The sequence below is a fragment of the Pinus tabuliformis genome, chromosome 8, assembly GCF_031772625.1.
Source record: "Pinus tabuliformis cultivar Carrire ecotype Pingquan chromosome 8, CPIR1, whole genome shotgun sequence".
NCBI classification, from domain to species: Eukaryota; Viridiplantae; Streptophyta; class Pinopsida; order Pinales; family Pinaceae; genus Pinus; species Pinus tabuliformis.
Window position 1 is genome coordinate 1,214,260,435 of NC_142294.1, and position 19,200 is coordinate 1,214,279,634.

Consider the following 19,200-nt stretch of genomic DNA (forward strand, 5'->3'; position numbering starts at 1 on the left):
GAATTTTAAAAACTAAAATCAGTTGTATGAAATCAATCATATCTAACTTTAATGCTAGTGGTAGACAAGTCATCACACAATCAAAAAGTAATTAAAACCAATATATTAAGGGTAAAACATGAACGAATTTGTTTCCATGGTTTGGGTATATGTTTTTAGTTTTTAAAATGGGTTAAGATTTTTTTCTTTAGAGATCAACGAAATCAATATTATTATATTGGGAGAAATTTTTTGATGATTTTGTGTAGAGGATTTTATATCGTGTTCAAACATTTAGGGTGGACTCTCCAACCATCATCAAGCACTGATAATTTGAGAGAATTTGAGTGACTCAAATTCTCAATCCTTGATGATGGGTGGAGAGTTCACCTGAATTCTCAATCCCTAATGATAGGTAGAGAGTCCACCCTAAAAGTTGTACATGATATAAAATTCTCTACACAGTTTTATTAAAATGTTATCCCAATATAAATCAGAAGTTATCCCAATATAAATCACTGTGAAAACATACGATCTCTCAATATTATCACGATTAAATTTGATATAATATTTATTTTATTTTTTATGAATTTGATGATATATTCTTTAATAAAATTGTAATTTTTTTTTATACATAAAAAAAATTATATAAATTTTTAGATTTAAGCTTATTATCTTTATACGTTTTAAACGTGTGATTCTAATTAATTTCATAACAAAATTAACATCAAAACATAACTAAATTAACAAAATTAACACAAAAACATGATTCAAAACTTATGAGAGTGAGACTCCTTATTTTCTTTAACATTAATTTTTAAAAATCAATATAAAACATTGTTTGAAATTTTTTTACATCAATTACTATTTTTTGAAAATCAATACTTCTTGGATTAGCATTTTGGTATTCAAGTAAAATACATACCTAAAACTTTTCATCAAAGATACATCTGCAAAATTTTACAATAAAGCCATAAAATAGTGTTGCATTACAAATCAATATGTTTCTAATTAGTTGCGTCATCACTCTTTATAATTTATTGTATTTTTTAAGAAGGATACATCCCTCTTCATACCGCGTCATCAACATTAATTATCAATAAACATTAAAGTGCATCACATAATATGGAACTTTAAAGATAATGATGGAGAGATGACGAAAACCAGATTGTTATAGTATTTAGAGACATTAACTAACTTATAATAAAATAAAGTTCAGGCTTTGCCAATTCGAATAGGTTGAATTAGTTGATATTACAAATATAAAGAAACACATTATCTTTTAGATATATAATCTTAGGGAAAGACGCTTGAAATTCTTAAAAAGCTACAAGTATGATTAACACCTTGAAAATGTTAAAACTAGATGTATGATTATAACTTTCTAAATCTAGATTCTATGTAAGATAAAGGAAAAACTACCTAGTAATGAAAATTTCATTATCCTATCGCTATCCTTCATGGTTAATCATGGTTAATGTTTGGATCCTTTCATATTCCAGCCCTATCTTTCATGTCTTGATTGGATGACACTTTTGTCCAGCCAAGATTATTGTTTGCTTCTATATGTGCAATCACGTAGCATAACAGGTATGTACACAAAGTTCTCTCACGTCTAAAACATGAAAGTATTTAAAAAAAGAAATAAGTTAAAACGTGTCAACGGAATTTCGCCACTTTATGATCGAACAATGAATAGAAAAAAGGAACTACCATCCTCTTGCATTAACGTACTTATCTTTGTTTACTGTTACAAAAGCTTACGTTGTCGGACATGGAAAAGCAAGAATTATGGAGAAGCCTGTGAAGATGGGAGAAACTATAACGGCCGGTAATGGACCTGAGGATGAAGACGGTCGACCTTTCTTAGGCATTAAAGCGGAATTTGATTTGCCGGAGAAAACACTCACCGAGATACATATAGAGTCGTCAACTACTCGCACAAGCCCAATTTCTTTACAAGATACATATACCAAACGTCTCAAAGATTTGGGCTTAGAGAGGTTCGTCGCCCTGACAAGCCATTTACTCATAGTTTACATAGATGTCTTAAATCTGAAATTAGATTCATTTATGGAGGTCTTAACAGGGCAAGAAGATTTGGGTGGCCGAATACTTACACATTCACCAAAGACATGGGAGACATGCTAGTGCAGAATCCAGGAGGAAATCTTCCAGTGGTGGTCCTCCGACCGAGCATTATAGAAAGCACTTTGGCAGAGCCCTTCCCTATCTGGATGGAAGGCACCAGATCTTCATAATTAACCATATTTTGCATTCCATAAAAATTAATCTCTTTTGTGTTATCTGTTAGTATTGACTTGAATTTATTAAATTATCAGAAATTAAACATGAGGATTTCAACTGACATACATGACCTCGTTTGTGTAAATGGGCCACCAGGTCTTCGTAATCGACCATATTTTGCATTCCATAAAAATTAATCTCTTTTGTGTTATCTGTTAGTATTGACTTGAATTTATTAAATAATCAGACATTGAGCATGAGGATTTCAACTGACATACATGACCTCCTTTGTGTAAATGCACTAAAGCATGACTGGAATCATCACACTTTCACAACCTTAACTCACTAATGCCTAGTTTTATCCAATTTTCAGTAGCAATCATTACAAGTATGTATAGTGATTAAGGATTGCCATCTTTCCACATTAGTTGGACAACATCTATTATTAGTGTTAATTGCTTCTTGAAATAGGTAAAGATAAGTTGAAACCATAACCCTTTCACAATTTCAACTTAGGGATCCATGATTCCACCATTTTAAAGAAACAATCACTACAAATATGTAAGATGTTTGCTTCTTAAAAATGGACCCAGCTATACACAGCTAATCTGAACCATCACCCTTTCACAATTCTAACATAGGAATACCGATCAGAGGCCACATAGCTTTTGTATCCAATTAATATCATATCATTATTAATATTGATGAAATGCAGTTTTTGGAATGAATAATTGCAGTGTTAGAAAAAATTTATGGGGGCAGAGGAGAAGAGTCTTGTTGAGAATTCGGTTGCGGCAAGGAAATCACAACTAATTTTATGTTACAGCAAGGAAATTGCAACTGCACAGAAGCTTAATAAAACAGAATTCATTGACAACAAAACATAGTAAAACAAAAAAGGTTGCGGTAAATCTACTTGTGAAAGCTTAATACCATAACGCAACAAGCCACACATTATATTATATGTAAAAAATAAGGAAATACATTTGCATGATAAATGGATGTTGCAGCTCCAAGTGAAAACACCAAAGACTTACTGGCATCACAAGGTTGCAGAGTAAATGTCTGTAAAACTCCGTAAAACTAGTTTTCACGTGCCCACCAATATTTCTTCCATGATTCTCTAAGTTGTCCAATGATGAAATGAATTTTACATTCATATTTATCTCAACATACAAATTTGACATTAATACATGATAGAGAAAATAATTAATACGCAACATGGGCAATTTTACATAGTAATTGGTTCTATGAACTTACAGGTGCTGTGGAGTGTGGGCAACAGTTGTGGAGTGAATGTTTGTTCATATTTATTTACAACTTTATTAAGTTCCTTAACTTCTCTATTGTGTTGTGGAATGGTCAACGTTCTACTTCTGCTCTAACTTCAGTCCTTTCGCTTGCAAACAAAATCACAACCCTGCAGTAGTTGATTGGGCAAGCATGGTGTTTGTCAGTGTGTTTAAGACGGTGCTTGGGATTATTATTTCCAACACTCCCCCTTAATAACAACTACCGCCATTGAAAATTCCGAAACAATCTCTGAGATAAACATAATTTTCACATCCCAATAGCTTTGTGAAAATATTAGCAAATTGTTCATGTGACCTACAATGCTGCAACACAATTTCATCACTATTAATCAAGTCTCTGATAAAATGATATTTAGTATCAATATGCTTGGTCCTATTGTGAAAAATAGAATTCTTTGATAATGCAATTGCTGAGGTGTTGTCGCAGAAAATGGTTGTCGTTTCTTCTCGGTCGTGGCGAAGATCCCACAACATCCTTCTCATCCAAACTGCCTAACACATTGCTGCTATTGCGGCGACATATTCAGCTTCTGTTGTTGACAGTGACACTATTGGCTACTTCTTGGAGGCCCATGAAATGGCTCCAGAACACAAATGAAAAACATATCCTGACGTGCTCTTTTTGTCATCGACACTTCTGCCCAATCACTATCAGTGTAACCAACCAGCCTGAAATCATCTGTTGCGGCATAAAAAACGCCATATTGTTTTGTCCCATTGACATACCTTAGAATCCTCTTTGCTACTTGCCAATGTGTTTCCTTGGGTGTCTCCATGAACTTGGACACCAGACTCACTGCATACATTATATCCAGCCTAGTGGCGGTCAAATACATCAAGCTGCCTATCATACTTTTGTATAATGTCAAATTGACATTGGTGCTGCAATCTTCTTTGCTCATCCTTAACCCCATGACAGTTGGAGTTGGTGCGGGCTTGTTGTTCTGCATATTAAACCTATCCAAAATGTCTGCTACATACTTTGCTTGAGAGATAAAAATGTGATTCTTGGTTTGCTTCACTTCTATGCCCAAAAAATATCTGAACAACCCCAAGTCAGTCATTTCAAATTCATTCTTCATGACTTCTTTGAATCAGCGATGAAGAAATCATCATTGCCTGTAAAAATCAAATCATCTACATATAAGACGACAATAAAAATCTTACCATCGTTGTCTTTGATATAGAGGGTAGGCTCTCCATCACACTTGTCGAAACCATTGTCCAACAGGTAGGCATCTATCTTGTTGTACCATGCACGTGGTGCTTGCTTCAGCCCATAAAGAGCTTTCCTCAACCGATACACTTTGTCTTCTTGGCCTTCTACCTCATAACTAGAAGGTTGCGCAACATGCACTTCCTCTTTAAGCACTCCATTCAAGAATGCTGATTTTACATCCATTTGATACACTTTCCATTTATGTTGCACGGCAATCACCACAATTGTACACACTGTCTCCACCCTCACGACTAGCGCAAACGTCTCCGAATAATCTCTTCCATGCCGATGCTTGTATCCTTTGACAACTAGCCTTGCTTTGTGCCTTTCAATATTACCGTCAACATTTCTCTTGGTCTTATAGACCCACTTCACTCCAATGACATGCTTTCCTTTTGGAAGGTTCACTAACTCCCATGTGTCATTATTTTCTATTGCTTCTATTTCTTTCTCCAATGCCACAACCCATCTTTCTTCTTTAACTGCATATTCAAAATGGATTGGGTCATATACATGAAAAAATAATGCAAATAAGGAATTCAGACCAGTGTTGCTATCAATTTCATATTGCTCATAAATTTCATTTAAATTTCTGAATTTTGGTCTTCTTGTGCTTGTTCAAGATGGGTTTGACATGTCACTTGGTGATGCGCTTTGCAGCATGCTTGGAGAAACACTTGCTTGACTGCACAATGTTGTCCTATTATTTGTTTATGGTGTTACTTGCTGCCTGCTTTATTGCGCTTGGATAGGAGTAGAGGGAGTCAATGTTGAGGAATTGTTTGTTGCTGCCAATTCCTCTTTGTCCTCATGTGGTATACATGCTTTAACATTGATTATCTTCTCTAAACTTCCATCCCATGCTTCCTCTTGTATGCCTTGGATTCATCATTGTATCCAATAAATATATATTTCTCCCCCTTGCTATCCAACTTCTTCCTCAACTCGTTCAAGACATGTGCATATGCCACACAACAAAAAACTCTCATGTGAGTGGCACTATGCTTTCTTCCACTCCATGCCTCTTTAAGAACTATGTTCTAGAGGCTTTTGGTTGGATATCTATTCAAGGTATATGTTGCACAAGAGACAACTTCAACCCAATAATCATTTGGCAAATGCTTTGCCTTCAACATACTCCTTGTCATCTCCATAATGGTCCTATTATTCCTTTCCACTACACCATTTTGTTAAGGTGTATACCTTGTTGTAAATTGCTTGTGAATTCCATGTTTCCTACAAAAACGTAGGAAATCATTTGAGATGTATTGGCCACCTTTGTCAGTCTTGAGGACTTTGATGTAGTGTCCACTTTGTTTCTCAACAAGAGCCTTGTATTGGCGAAAGAGCTCAAACACTTCACTTTTCTGTTTTAGGAGATAGACCCATGTCTTCCTTGTGTAGTCATCTATGAAGGTCAATAAATAGTGGTTGCCACCAATTGATGGTGTCTGCATTGGTCCACATAAATCTAAGTGGACAATATCAAAGGGTGAATTTTCCCTTATTGATTTAACTACTCGAAATGTCTCTCTATGTTGCTTGCCCAAGATACATCCTTCACATAGGTTGTCCGGTTTTTCTATGAGTGGCAAACCCTTAACCATGCCTTTTTCTATGCAACAAATTCAAATCTCCAAAGTTGAGATGTCCAAATCTCAAATGCCATAACCAGCTTTCATCTTTGAATTCTGCTTGATATTTCACTTATGTGGCAGTTGCATCTTTTTCTTCATCCTCTTGTGAGTTCATTGATAGTTGTGCTTATGCACCTTCTTCTTTCAAATCTGATCTTATCTTTAGGGGAAGCATTCTATTGTTTGTCATATGAACCTTTGCAATTAGTTATCTGCTTGGAGGCATATCCAAAATTGTGCACACATCATTTTTCAAGAAGACATTGTAGCCCTTTTGCATGAGTTGTCCAATGCTTATGAGGTTATGCTTCAGACCGTGGACAAAGTAAACATCTGAGATGTACTTCTTCTCCCCCTTCTTTGTTAGGATATTAACTCTTCCTTTTTCCATGATTGAGACTTTGCTATCAGTCCCTAATGTCACTGTAGATTTCACACTTTCATCTAGATTGGAAAACATTTCAATGTTCCCTGACATGTTCTTGTTACACCCTGAATCTAAATACTATATATCACTTTGTTTTTCTTGTGCTACATTACAAGCTAAAAACATGCTATCATGGTTCTGATTTTCTTTTGTGAAATTTACACTTGTTTTTTACTAATGTCATATTGCTTCTTTTTACATTCATTTGCATAATGACCATACTTCTTACAGTAATGAAATTGGAATTGAGATTTATCATACCTCTGACCTTGTGTTTGATTTTGGCTTGGGACTTGACTTGGATTTTGATTGTTGCCTCTTCCACTTGAGCTTGAAGGGTTGCTTCTTCCACCTCTTCCACTTGAGCTTGAAGGGTTGCTTCTTCCACATCTTCCACTTGAGCTTGAAGGGTTGCTTCTTCCACCTCTGTGTGGGCTTCCTCCTCTTCCTCTAGCATATGATCTTCCTCTGTCTCGACCTTGACCAAATGAAACGTGTGTCTTGAAGCCATGCTCTAATGAGGAGCTTGTTGCTCTATTCAGTCTATGTTCATGAGTAATCAATGATGCATGAAGCTCATCCACTAAGAACCATGAGAGATCATTTGTCTCTTCTATGGCCACAACAATCGCATCAAACCTTGCTAACAAACTTCTCAAAACCTTTTCAACTATTCTCCTTTCTTAAAGTGTCTTACCATGAGACCTAATTTGAGTAACCAACTTAATTACATGTGTAAAAAATGAGTCCACATTATCAGACTCTTTCATACAGAGTGTTTCAAAATATCTTCTCAACATTTGCATTTTTGTTGTCTTGACTTTTGCCATGCCTTGGTAGGCTCTTTGAGGGGTGTCCCATGCTTGCTTGGACTTCGTTGCCACTACAACCTTGGGAAAATACTTTCATGAACTACTTGGGAAACCTTGGGAAAATGTTTTCATGAACTGCTTGGAAAATATATAATAGGGTTTTTGAATCCTTCTTCTTGTTGTGCCTTAACAAATCTCTTTTGTGCTTGAGACAAGACATTGTATGCTGCTACATCTGTTGGTTCTTGAAAATCATTCTCCACCAAATCCCAAATGTCTTGAGACGAAAATAGGGCCTTCACTGTAATAGCCCAATAATCATAATTTTTCCATTAAACTGAGATATCTGAGAATTAGTTAAGCTTTCTGAGTAAAGAATTAGTCGAATTAGTTAAATTTCTACCTGCTGGTAAATATGTTAAAAAACAATTTGCCATCAAAATAATTTTAACTAGTAGTAAAAGCACTTTTTTTTACACTAAGAGAGTTTAACCCACTTTGATACCAGGTTAGAAAAATTTTAGGGGGCAAAGGAGAAGAGTCTTGCTCAGAAAAACGCAACTACATAGAGCTTAATAAAACACAGATGAATTCGTTCATGGAAAAACAGAGTAAAACAAAAAAAGCAACAAGCCACACTTTATATTATATGTCAAAACATAAGGAATTCACGTGATAACACAGAATTCATTCACAATTCTCGTGATAACACAAAATTCATTCACGGCAAAACAGAGTAAAACAAAAAAAGTTTTGTAAATCTACTTGTCAAAAATTAATACCATAAAGAAACAACCACACTTTATATTATATGTCAAAACATAAGGAATTCACGTGATAAATGGAGGTTTCAGCTCCAAGTGAAAACACAAAAGACTTACTTGATTTACGCATGACATGGTTGCCAAGTAAATGTCTCTAAAAGCGCACACTAATATTTCCTCCACTATTTTCTCTTCAACTTGCCCCCACCCTCTCTAGCTCTCTAACTTGCCCAATGATGCAAATGACTTTTACATTCATATTTATTTCAACATTAATACATTACAAAGCAAATAATTAATACCCAACATGGACGATATTACATAGTAATTGGTTTTCTGAACTTGCAGGTGTTGTGGAGTGTGGGCAACAGTTGCAGAGTAAATGCTTGCCCATATTTATTTACCAACTTCATTAAATGCTTTAAGCTGTGTTGCAAGAATGATGAGCTGTACTTCTGCTTTGACTTCAATCTTTTCCCTGCAAACGAAATCGCAACTCTGTAGTAGTAGACTAAGCAAACATGATGTTTATCAATATATTTATGACAGTGGTTGGAATTATTATTTCCAACCTACAAAAGTATGTACAGTCTAATAGTAGCGTATGTCAAAGAACGACTTGCATCCTTCTTAGCCGATCCAAACCTCATCCTTGACGTGGTTAGTCACTTCCTGCCAGTATCGATTTCCAAAGGTTTGCCCAATATCATTACTCATAACTATAAAATATGTTTGTTTATTAATGATATTATTTGAAGAGCAGATTCCAGCAGATATGGTGGTAAACGTGATGATAGTAGCTACGGCCGCACATGTTTCCCAGAATGGTCTCTTTATTTATCACTCGGCATCATCTATTGGAAACCCGTTGCGTTCCTCTGTTGCAACGGAGGCCGCTTATAATTATTTTTCGAAGCATCCCTGTGTTGGCAAAGATGGAAACGTAATTCACGTAAAACCGCCGCTGTTTCTGGAGAGCATGAGCAGCTTTCGGATACATGTTTACACGTTACAAAGCACCGCTACAGGTAAGCATATCCTCCACACTTCTTTTCAACAGAGATTTAGAAACTGAAATAAAAAATTCTAATTATTTTAATGAGGTTAGATCTGAAATTTTTGTAATTTATATTGTAGATGAAAGAAAAATTTTAAGATTAATCACGTTACTAGGATTGAGTCATAATGATGTTTGGAAATTTGCATAGAAATTTATATAGATTTATGGAAAAATGAAGCTCCATATATCTGCATTAATGGTTGTAGGACACCTAAATAATTTTGTGACTTTAATTGGTGATGTTGAACAGGTGCTTGGTTTAGTGGATAGTGTCTTATGCAACATGTTCAGAGCGCATTACACTCGTATGCTCCGAAATTACAACTTCGCCATGTACTTAACAGAGTTGAATGAGCCTTACGTTTTCTTTCAGGGAAGGTAATGCCCGTGTCTATATTATGTTTTCTTTTGGTCAAACATTATATGCGATTTTTCTATTTGATAGGTTCATATTCCTGCCGTAGTCAAGCAAGTGCTCAGGTGAGATTGAAATGGCAGCCTGGAATACCCGTCCGGAGGTGTAATAAGCGGAATAAACTAAAAAGCACAGAGAAGCCGTTAATCCGCTCGACCATTGCTGAATAATAAAATTCTGTAACTGTTGTCATGTTGTAAAGCTTATAACGGAGCTTACGGGGTGTATTTTTTATTCAAATTGAATCGTCTCAATGTCGAAGCAGATATGCGAAGTTTGATCCTGTAAACGTGTTTTTCTATGATTAAATAAAATATCCGTGTGCTTCTCATTCGTCGTAAGTGACGTTTTCTCAGTTGTGAGTTGAGTATTGTTGCCTCTGAATTTGTTGGATTGTCGTTTTAAATTGTTAGTGGGTTATGGTTGGTTATTAACTTGTTGAAGATGTCAAATTCTTTATATATATTTTATACGGGTATATTTTATTATTATATTTACGCCGTAAGGCGTTCCCCTCTGAAATCAACTTTGCTCTCTGCCTACGTGTCATTACTTTGCACCCTTAGATGATATGTTAGACGATTGAGCCATTTTGAGTCGTTAGATTATGTTGAGGTAGCTGCAACTCCTTAACTGCCTGAGCAGCGCATCGGCTTCGTCTCCTTGGGTACTGTATCGACGGCGGGGAGAAGATGCTGGTGTACGAGTATATGCCCCAGGGGCCGCTGAGTCTGCATCTGTTTGAATGGGCGGCGGCCGGGCTGAGGCTGCTAGAATGGAAACAGAGGCTTAGCATTGCCCTCGATGTCGCCCGCGGAGTTGAGTACCTGCACAGCCTTGCACAGACGAGCTTCATTCACAGAGATCTGAAGCCCTCTAATATCCTTCTGGGCGACGCCCTCTAATATCCTTAGGGCCAAGGTCTCGGATTTCGAGTTGGTCAAGCTGCCCCTGATGGAAAGTTTTCTGTTGAAACCCTTGCAGCGCAATATCTCGATCAACCATTAAAATACTTGCAGTACCATATGCCTTGACCAAGAACAAAACCCATTTAAAATCTGATGTATTTTGAATATCCATTGGGCATATTCGGAGAAGCCCACTTTCGTAGGAGTTCTTCAATCATTCAGCGTTTACAGATATATATACAGCGGAGAATATAAAGGATAGATATACAGTGGAGAATATCAATGCTAGACATTTATGCAGAGAACTTGACAGAGTTCAAACTCTGTGTTTTGATTGGGCTGCAAAATGGAAGCAATCAAACAGCACTCATTAATGTTATTTGTATTGGTGGCGTTCAGTTTTTGTATATCAGTTGAAGCAGGAATTACTAGCAGATATGTGCGTAGGGTTAACGATAATGTGGATATGCCCATGGACAGTGGTGCTTTTTATGTCTCCCCTGGTTACAATGCTCCCCAACAGGTAATGTTGTCTCTTCTTCTTCTTTGTTATTTTCAACTTGAATGAACAGTCTAATTTTTTAAATGGCATCTAAGGAAGAATCAGCTGATGTTTAGGGCTTTGATTTTACCAGGTTCATATCACTCAAGGAGACTATGAGGGTACAGCTGTTATTGTCTCTTGGATTACACTCTCCATGGTGAATGAATGTCTGGGTGCCTTCCTCTTTTTGCAGCTCTGCATTTATGTCGCTAACCAAAGGCCTGTAACAAAATATTGCATATATGTGGATAACTAAAAGTCTATAACAAAAGTGTAAAAGTATGTGAACAGATAATGATGGATTGCATACTGATGACAGAGTGGTGGTATGGTATGTGTGAACACAGGAGGGTTGAGAGGCTTCGACAATGTGCTATGGAAAGTGCAAAAGTATAGAGGAGGGAGGAAGCCATCTATTCAGTTCACTTACCACAGTGTGGACGGCGAACAAGGTGAGCCATCTAGATTTAATGTGGATTCAGAATATGGGTGGGAGGCCTAATTCTCATCTCATTCTTGTTGTTATTGTACAGAAGTATTTAAATTTAAACATCTTGACATTTTCCATTTTACTCATATAAAATATTAACCATTATGCTGATGCATATATAACCTGCAAATTAAGCTATTGACTTCCATTAACATGCATGCAGCGTTCATTTAGAAAAATAATAAGCAATGTTTTGGAATAGTTGTTGATCTCATCTAATCCCATCCCATCCCATGTAGAAGCCAAGCCTGCATTTCTACAGATTTTAAAATCCCATCTCCTTGGATGGGGTTTGGTTGAAATAGGGGATTGTGGGTTTCCAAGTTGAAAATACTGGTAGGTGCTAAAGTGAAGTGATCGGAGATTTTGAAGCATGGAATGAACTTGATGGGAATTGCAGACCTACTAACTGCCTGCCTTGAGGGGAATTACAGACCTATTAACTACCCTCATAATTAGGAGGGAAATTGCAGACCTATCAACTGCCCTGATAACTACGAGAGATGTTGGTGAACTTGTTGTTTCTTCCATTAATGATTTGATGGATGGAAAATCACAATTCTGAAAACTGCAATTTTACCAATGAAATGGAAATGGATTTGTAGACCCTGTTTTCATTGGAAAAGCTCCTCACTGCAATTTCAATAATCAAAGAATTGTAATTCAACCCAGCCATCACAATTCCGACCAGAAAACTCACCTAAAAGAACGGGATATTTGCTCCTTAATTATTGATTATTAATATTGTTGACAGATAATCATATTGGGGGTGTAGCAGCTAATAGTAAATCTTTGTTTGCTGTTATTTAAAATAAGAATAGTGTCATGCAGGTTTTCCTGGTGACCTGGATGTATCAGTGACTTATACAATAAGTGGAGACATGGAGCTGAGACTTGATTATGAGGCAATACCGAGGAACAAAGCTATGCCTGTGAGCTTAATCACTCATGCTTACTGGAACCTTGCAGGGCATAACAGCAGTAGGGATATACTGGACCAAGCACAAAACCCATTTAAAATCTGATGTATTTTGAATATCCATTGGGCATATTTGGAGAAGCCCACTTTCATAGGAGTTCTTCAATCATTCAGCGTTTACAGATATATATACAGCAGAGAATATAAAGGATAGATAAACAGTGGAGAATATCAATGCTAGACATTTATGCAGAGAACTTGACAGAGTTCAAACTCTGTGTTTTGATTGGGCCGCAAAATGGAAGCAATCAAACAGCACTCATTAATGTTATTTGTATTGGTGGCGTTCAGTTTTTGTATATCAGTTGAAGCAGGAATTACTAGCAGATATGTGCGTAGGGTTAACGATAATGTGGATATGCCCATGGACAGTGGTGCTTTTTATGTCCCCCCTGGTTACAATGCTCCCCAACAGGTAATACTGTCTCTTCTTCTTCTTTGTTATTTTCAACTTGAATGAATAGTCTAATTTTTTAAATGGCATCTAAGGAAGAATCAGTTGATGTTTAGGGCTTTGATTTTACCAGGTTCATATCACTCAAGGAGACTATGAGGGTACAGCTGTTATTGTCTCTTGGATTACACTCTCCATGGTGAATGAGTGTCTGGGTGCCTTCCTCTTTTTGCAGCTCTGCATTTATGTCGCTAACCAAAGGCCTGCAACAAAATATTGCATATATGTGGATAACTAAAAGTCTATAACAAAAGTGTAAAAGTATGTGAACAGATAATGATGGATTGCATACTGATGACAGAGTGGTGGTATGGTATGTGTGAACACAGGAGGGTTGAGAGGCTTCGACAATGTGCTATGGAAAGTGCAAAAGTATAGAGGAGGGAGGAAGCCATCTATTCAGTTCACTTACCACAGTGTGGACGGCGAACAAGGTGAGCCATCTAGATTTAATGTGGATTCAGAATATGGGTGGGAGGCCTAATTCTCATCTCATTCTTGTTGTTATTGTACAGAAGTATTTAAATTTAAACATCTTGACATTTTCCATTTTACTCATATAAAATATTAACCATTATGCTGATGCATATATAACCTGCAAATTAAGCTATTGACTTCCATTAACATGCATGCAGCGTTCATTTAGAAAAATAATAAGCAATGTTTTGGAATAGTTGTTGATCTCATCTAATCCCATCCCATCCCATGTAGAAGCCAAGCCTGCATTTCTACAGATTTTAAAATCCCATCTCCTTGGATGGGGTTTGGTTGAAATAGGGGATTGTGGGTTTCCAAGTTGAAAATACTGGTAGGTGCTAAAGTGAAGTGATGGGAGATTTTGAAGCATGGAATGAACTTGATGGGAATTGCAGACCTACTAACTGCCTGCCTTGAGGGGAATTAGAGGCCTATTAACTGCCCTCATAATTAGGAGGGAAATTGCAGACCTATCAACTGCCCTGATAACTACGAGAGATGCTGGTGAACTTGTTGTTTCTTCCATTAATGATTTGATGGATGGAAAATCACAATTCTGAAAACTGCAATTTTACCAATGAAATGGAAATGGATTTGTAGACCCTGTTTTCATTGGAAAAGCTCCTCACTGCAATTTCAATAATCAAAGAATTGTAATTCAACCCAGCCATCACAATTCCGACCAGAAAACTCACCTAAAAGAACGGGATATTTGCTCCTTAATTATTGATTATTAATATTGTTGACAGAATCATATTGGGGGTGTAGCAGCTAATAGTAAATCTTTGTTTGCTGTTATTTAAAATAAGAATAGTGTCATGCAGGTTTTCCTGGTGACCTGGATGTATCAGTGACTTATACAATAAGTGGAGACATGGAGCTGAGACTTGATTATGAGGCAATACCGAGGAACAAAGCTACGCCTGTGAGCTTAACCACTCATGCTTACTGGAACCTTGCAGGGCATAACAGCAGTAGGGATATACTGGACCAAGAACAAAACCCATTTAAAATCTAATGTATTTTGAATATCCATTGGGCATATTCGGAGAAGCCCACTTTCTAGGAGTTCTTCAATCATTCAGTGTTTACAGATATATATACAGCGGAGAATATAAAGGATAGATATACAGTGGAGAATATCAATGCTAGACATTTATGCAGAGAACTTGACAGAGTTCAAACTCTGTGTTTTGATTGGGCTGCAAAATGAAAGCAATCAAACAGCACTCATTAATGTTATTTGTATTGGTGGCGTTTAGTTTTTGTATATCAGTTGAAGCAGGAATTACTAGCAGATATGTGCGTAGGGTTAACGATAATGTGGATATGCCCATGGACAGTGGTGCTTTTTATGTCCCCCCTGGTTACAATGCTCCCCAACAGGTAATGCTGTCTCTTCTTCTTCTTTGTTATTTTCAACTTGAATGAACAGTCTAATTTTTTAAATGGCATCTAAGGAAGAATCAGCTGATGTTTAGGGCTTTGATTTTACCAGGTTCATATCACTCAAGGAGACTATGAGGGTACAGCTGTTATTGTCTCTTGGATTACACTCTCCATGGTGAATGAATGTCTGGGTGCCTTCCTCTTTTTGCAGCTCTGCATTTATGTCGCTAACCAAAGGCTTGTAACAAAATATTGCATATATGTGGATAACTAAAAGTCTATAACAAAAGTGTAAAAGTATGTGAACAGATAATGATGGATTGCATACTGATGACTGAGTGGTGGTATGGTATGTGTGAACACAGGAGGGTTGAGAGGCTTCGACAATGTGCTATGGAAAGTGCAAAAGTATAGAGGAGGGAGGAAGCCATCTATTCAGTTCTCTTACCACAATGTGGACAGCGAACAAGGTGAGCCATCTAGATTTAATGTGGATTCAGAATATGGGTGGGAGGCCTAATTCTCATCTCATTCTTGTTGTTATTGTACAGAAGTATTTAAATTTAAACATCTTGACATTTTCCATTTTACTCATATAAAATATTAACCATTATGCTGATGCATATATAACCTGCAAATTAAGCTATTGACTTCCATTAACATGCATGCAGCGTTCATTTAGAAAAATAATAAGCAATGTTTTGGAATAGTTGCTGATCTCATCTAATCCCATCCCATCCCATGTAGAAGCCAAGCCTGCATTTCTACAGATTTTAAAATCCCATCTCCTTGGATGGGGTTTGGTTGAAATAGGGGATTGTGGGTTTCCAAGTTGGAAATACTGGTAGGTGCTAAAGTGAAGTGATGGGAGATTTTGAAGCATGGAATGAACTTGATGGGAATTGCAGACCTACTAACTGCCTGCCTTGAGGGGAATTACAGACCTATTAACTGCCCTCATAATTAGGAGGGAAATTGCAGACCTATCAACTGCCCTGATAACTACGAGAGATGCTGGTGAACTTGTTGTTTCTTCCATTAATGATTTGATGGATGGAAAATCACAATTTTGAAAACTGCAATTTTACCAATGAAATGGAAATGGATTTGTAGACCCTGTTTTCATTGGAAAAGCTCCTCACTGCAATTTCAATAATCAAAGAATTGTAATTCAACCCAGCCATCACAATTCCGACCAGAAAACTCACCTAAAAGAACGGGATATTTGCTCCTTAATTATTGATTATTAATATTGTTGACAGATAATCATATTGGGGGTGTAGCAGCTAATAGTAAATCTTTGTTTGCTGTTATTTAAAATAAGAATAGTGTCATGCAGGTTTTCCTGGTGACCTGGATGTATCAGTGACTTATACAATAAGTGGAGACATGGAGCTGAGACTTGATTATGAGGCAATACCGAGGAACAAAGCTACGCCTGTGAGCTTAACCACTCATGCTTACTGGAACCTTGCAGGGCATAACAGCAGTAGGGATATACTGGACAATGCTGTCAAAATATGGGCTTCACATTATACTCCCACAGATGATCATCTGATTCCAACAGGCCAGATATTGCCTGTGGAGGGAACTCCGTTGGACTTCAGGAAAGAGACGATTGTTGGCACCAGAATTAATAAAGTGAAGAGTAGGCAGAGGCCCCCTGGGTTCGATAACAATTATGTTCTGGACGGACCCAAGTTGAAGAATGGGCTGAGGATTGCTGCGAGGATGAAGGATCCTTGGAGTCGCAGGGTGATGGAGGTGTGGTCCACTGCTCCAGCGATGCAGTTCTATACCAGTAATAATCTCAAACACACTGTGGGCAAAGGGGGCTTCCTGCACAAGCCACACACAGCACTGTGCTTCGAGACTCAGGGTTTCCCCAATGCAGTGAATCAGCCTAATTTCCCCTCTGTCATTGTCCAACCCGGCCACATCTACAGGCAAACCATGCTCTACAGGTTCTCACTGGATAAAGCTCCCATATGACATCTAAATTTTAGTCCAGCAATAATGCTCCACAAGTTCTCACTGCTCAGTGGATAAACAGATTCTTGTGTTTAATGGGCACCCTATTTCCATTGTAACCCCAGCAAGCAATAAGAGAATTCCACCAATAATTTCCTATTTCCAGCAATAAGAGAATTCTCAGAGGATCTGTATTTTTTATTGTAAGTCCAGCAATAAGAGAACAGAACAAATAATGCTCTAAAAGTTCTCAGTGGATAAATAGATTCGTGCGTTTATTATTTCCATTGAAGTCCAGCAACAATACAGAGAATTCTCAGACAGAGAATCAATATCTGTATATGTCTGCCTCTGTGCACTTACAGGACATTGGTTTTCATTTGACGGGGAATTTGGTTTTGTGTTTGGCCTCTGTGTTTGGAAGTATAAAATGAAGTGAAAATAAAAGAAAATCATGAAAGTGAATCTCATATATATATATATGTCTGCCTCTGGGCTTTCTCGTTAAATGTGTGTATTACAAAATGTTGGTTCCATTTGACCGGGAATAAATTGGTTTTCATTTGGCTTTTACCATTGGTGTTACATGTTTTTTTTTTCCAATTATATATTTTAGTTTTAGTTAGAAATATTATTGCACCTAAAATCATGATATTTTTTGTCCAGGTGTAAAAATCTATCATAGTTATGATGTTGTTTAATAAAATTTATTGTATTAAATATGATATAAATAATTTTAAGGGTGTGAGAATTTCGTTGTTTTTTTTTTTTTTTTCCTTCTCAGATTTTTGAGTTATATATATATGTTTTAAAAAATAATTTCATTTATTTAAGATTATGATTTCGATTAAATTTCAGTTTTTAATTACTATTTATTATAATATTATTTATATATTTATTATAATATTATTTATATATTTGAATATTGTGGTTATTTTATCTTAGCTACAATGATTTGGTGAAAAATAGGTTCAAGTTTTGGAGACATGTTGTTATTGGTCTGTATGTGGCATTTATGAAATAGTTGTATGTGAAGTCTAAAATGGATTTTTAGACGGAATACAACAATACAATTTCTAGCGATATTGTGATTGCTTGTTGCTCAAAATGCACTTTCGAATGCATAAATGGATTCAACACCCTAAAAAACCCATGAGACACTCAAACTACTGTGATTTCTTGTTGCTTAAAATGCACTTTTGAATGCATAAACAGATTCAACACTCTAAAAAACCCATGAGACACTCAAACTTTGCAGATTAAGCTACTTAAACTTATGATTCTTAAAAATCCTTACGGGATTTCGGAAAAAATGACAAAAAAAAGTGCCCCCAAAAAAAGGTCAGTTCATCTATTAGTTAGACTAGGTACCTTGTGTAATAGTGACAACCAATCTTTCAAAGCTACCAAGTCTCTAGGAATTCAATAAAATAAAGAGTCAAAATCATTGCAATTTAGTAAGCTAGGGAGCCGTCAAGAGTAGTTAAACTTACTAAACATATGTTTCATATTATTAAATCTATGCAAGTTCAAAAGTAGTGTTATCTTCAATCTTCATTTTATCATAAAAATTTTAATTTAGTTAGTCTATTAACGAGTTCATTGTGTACGTTGTTAGCATTGATATGAATCTTCACTATACTTGTTTGTTTTAAGCTAAAAATGTTTAAAAAATCATCTTTATCAACTACATTAATATTGATAAGGTCTTTGTGACATTTCCACTTCTTATTAATGATCCCATTATCTTTTTTATTACCAACATTAGGGTTAAATATCATATGCTTATAAACTTTTGACATAATCTATATTATTAGTACAATCGATTTTTCTCATATGTCTGTATAGTTAATCTAAACCTTAGAATCTCTAGCTCAATCTTTTTCCAATTTATAATAGCTACTATTCATATTAGAAGATACAAAACTAACCATGACTCAACTTCATAGATTTATGCTTATATTTTACAATCATGGCTTTAGTTTCTATTGAAGAACACCATGCCTCAATCAAGAGAATGGACTCAAGAGCATTTCCTTTTCTAGATTTATTTAATTATAATCTAATTCCTTTGCAAACCCAAACTTCACAAGTTGGGATAATTAAAATGTTGAA

General features: G+C 36.2%; 2 protein-coding genes and 1 pseudogene across 6 annotated transcripts; all 3 read left to right on the forward strand.

Moving 5' to 3' along the window:
- Positions 1–1,770: 1,770 nt before the first annotated feature.
- Positions 1,771–10,778, forward strand: LOC149239749 (fatty acyl-CoA reductase 3-like). The gene is made up of 9 exons (XM_089369961.1): positions 1,771–1,982; positions 2,069–2,195; positions 8,948–9,058; positions 9,162–9,426; positions 9,536–9,588; positions 9,709–9,836; positions 9,923–9,978; positions 10,076–10,147; positions 10,519–10,778. The coding sequence occupies exons 1-9, from the start codon at positions 1,771–1,773 to the stop codon at positions 10,776–10,778; spliced, it is 1,284 nt and encodes a 427-aa protein (XP_089226087.1).
- A 349-nt stretch (positions 10,779–11,127) lies between these two features.
- On the forward strand, positions 11,128–15,527 carry LOC149239750 (uncharacterized). 5 transcript variants are annotated; one of them, XM_089373513.1, is made up of 7 exons: positions 11,128–11,304; positions 11,417–11,482; positions 11,645–11,777; positions 13,578–13,682; positions 14,550–15,111; positions 15,224–15,289; positions 15,480–15,527. In XM_089373513.1, exons 1-5 carry the CDS (start codon positions 11,128–11,130, stop codon positions 14,741–14,743), a joined length of 675 nt encoding a protein of 224 aa, XP_089229639.1. In that variant the 3' UTR covers positions 14,744–15,111; positions 15,224–15,289; positions 15,480–15,527. The 5 variants fall into 5 exon arrangements, with proteins under 5 accessions (XP_089229639.1, XP_089229638.1, XP_089229642.1 ...); XM_089373512.1 differs by having other exon boundaries at positions 15,224–15,527; XM_089373516.1 differs by lacking the exon at positions 14,550–15,111.
- Positions 15,528–16,199: 672 nt separating this feature from the next.
- On the forward strand, positions 16,200–17,349 carry LOC149239751 (uncharacterized; annotated as a pseudogene).
- Positions 17,350–19,200: the final 1,851 nt, after the last annotated feature.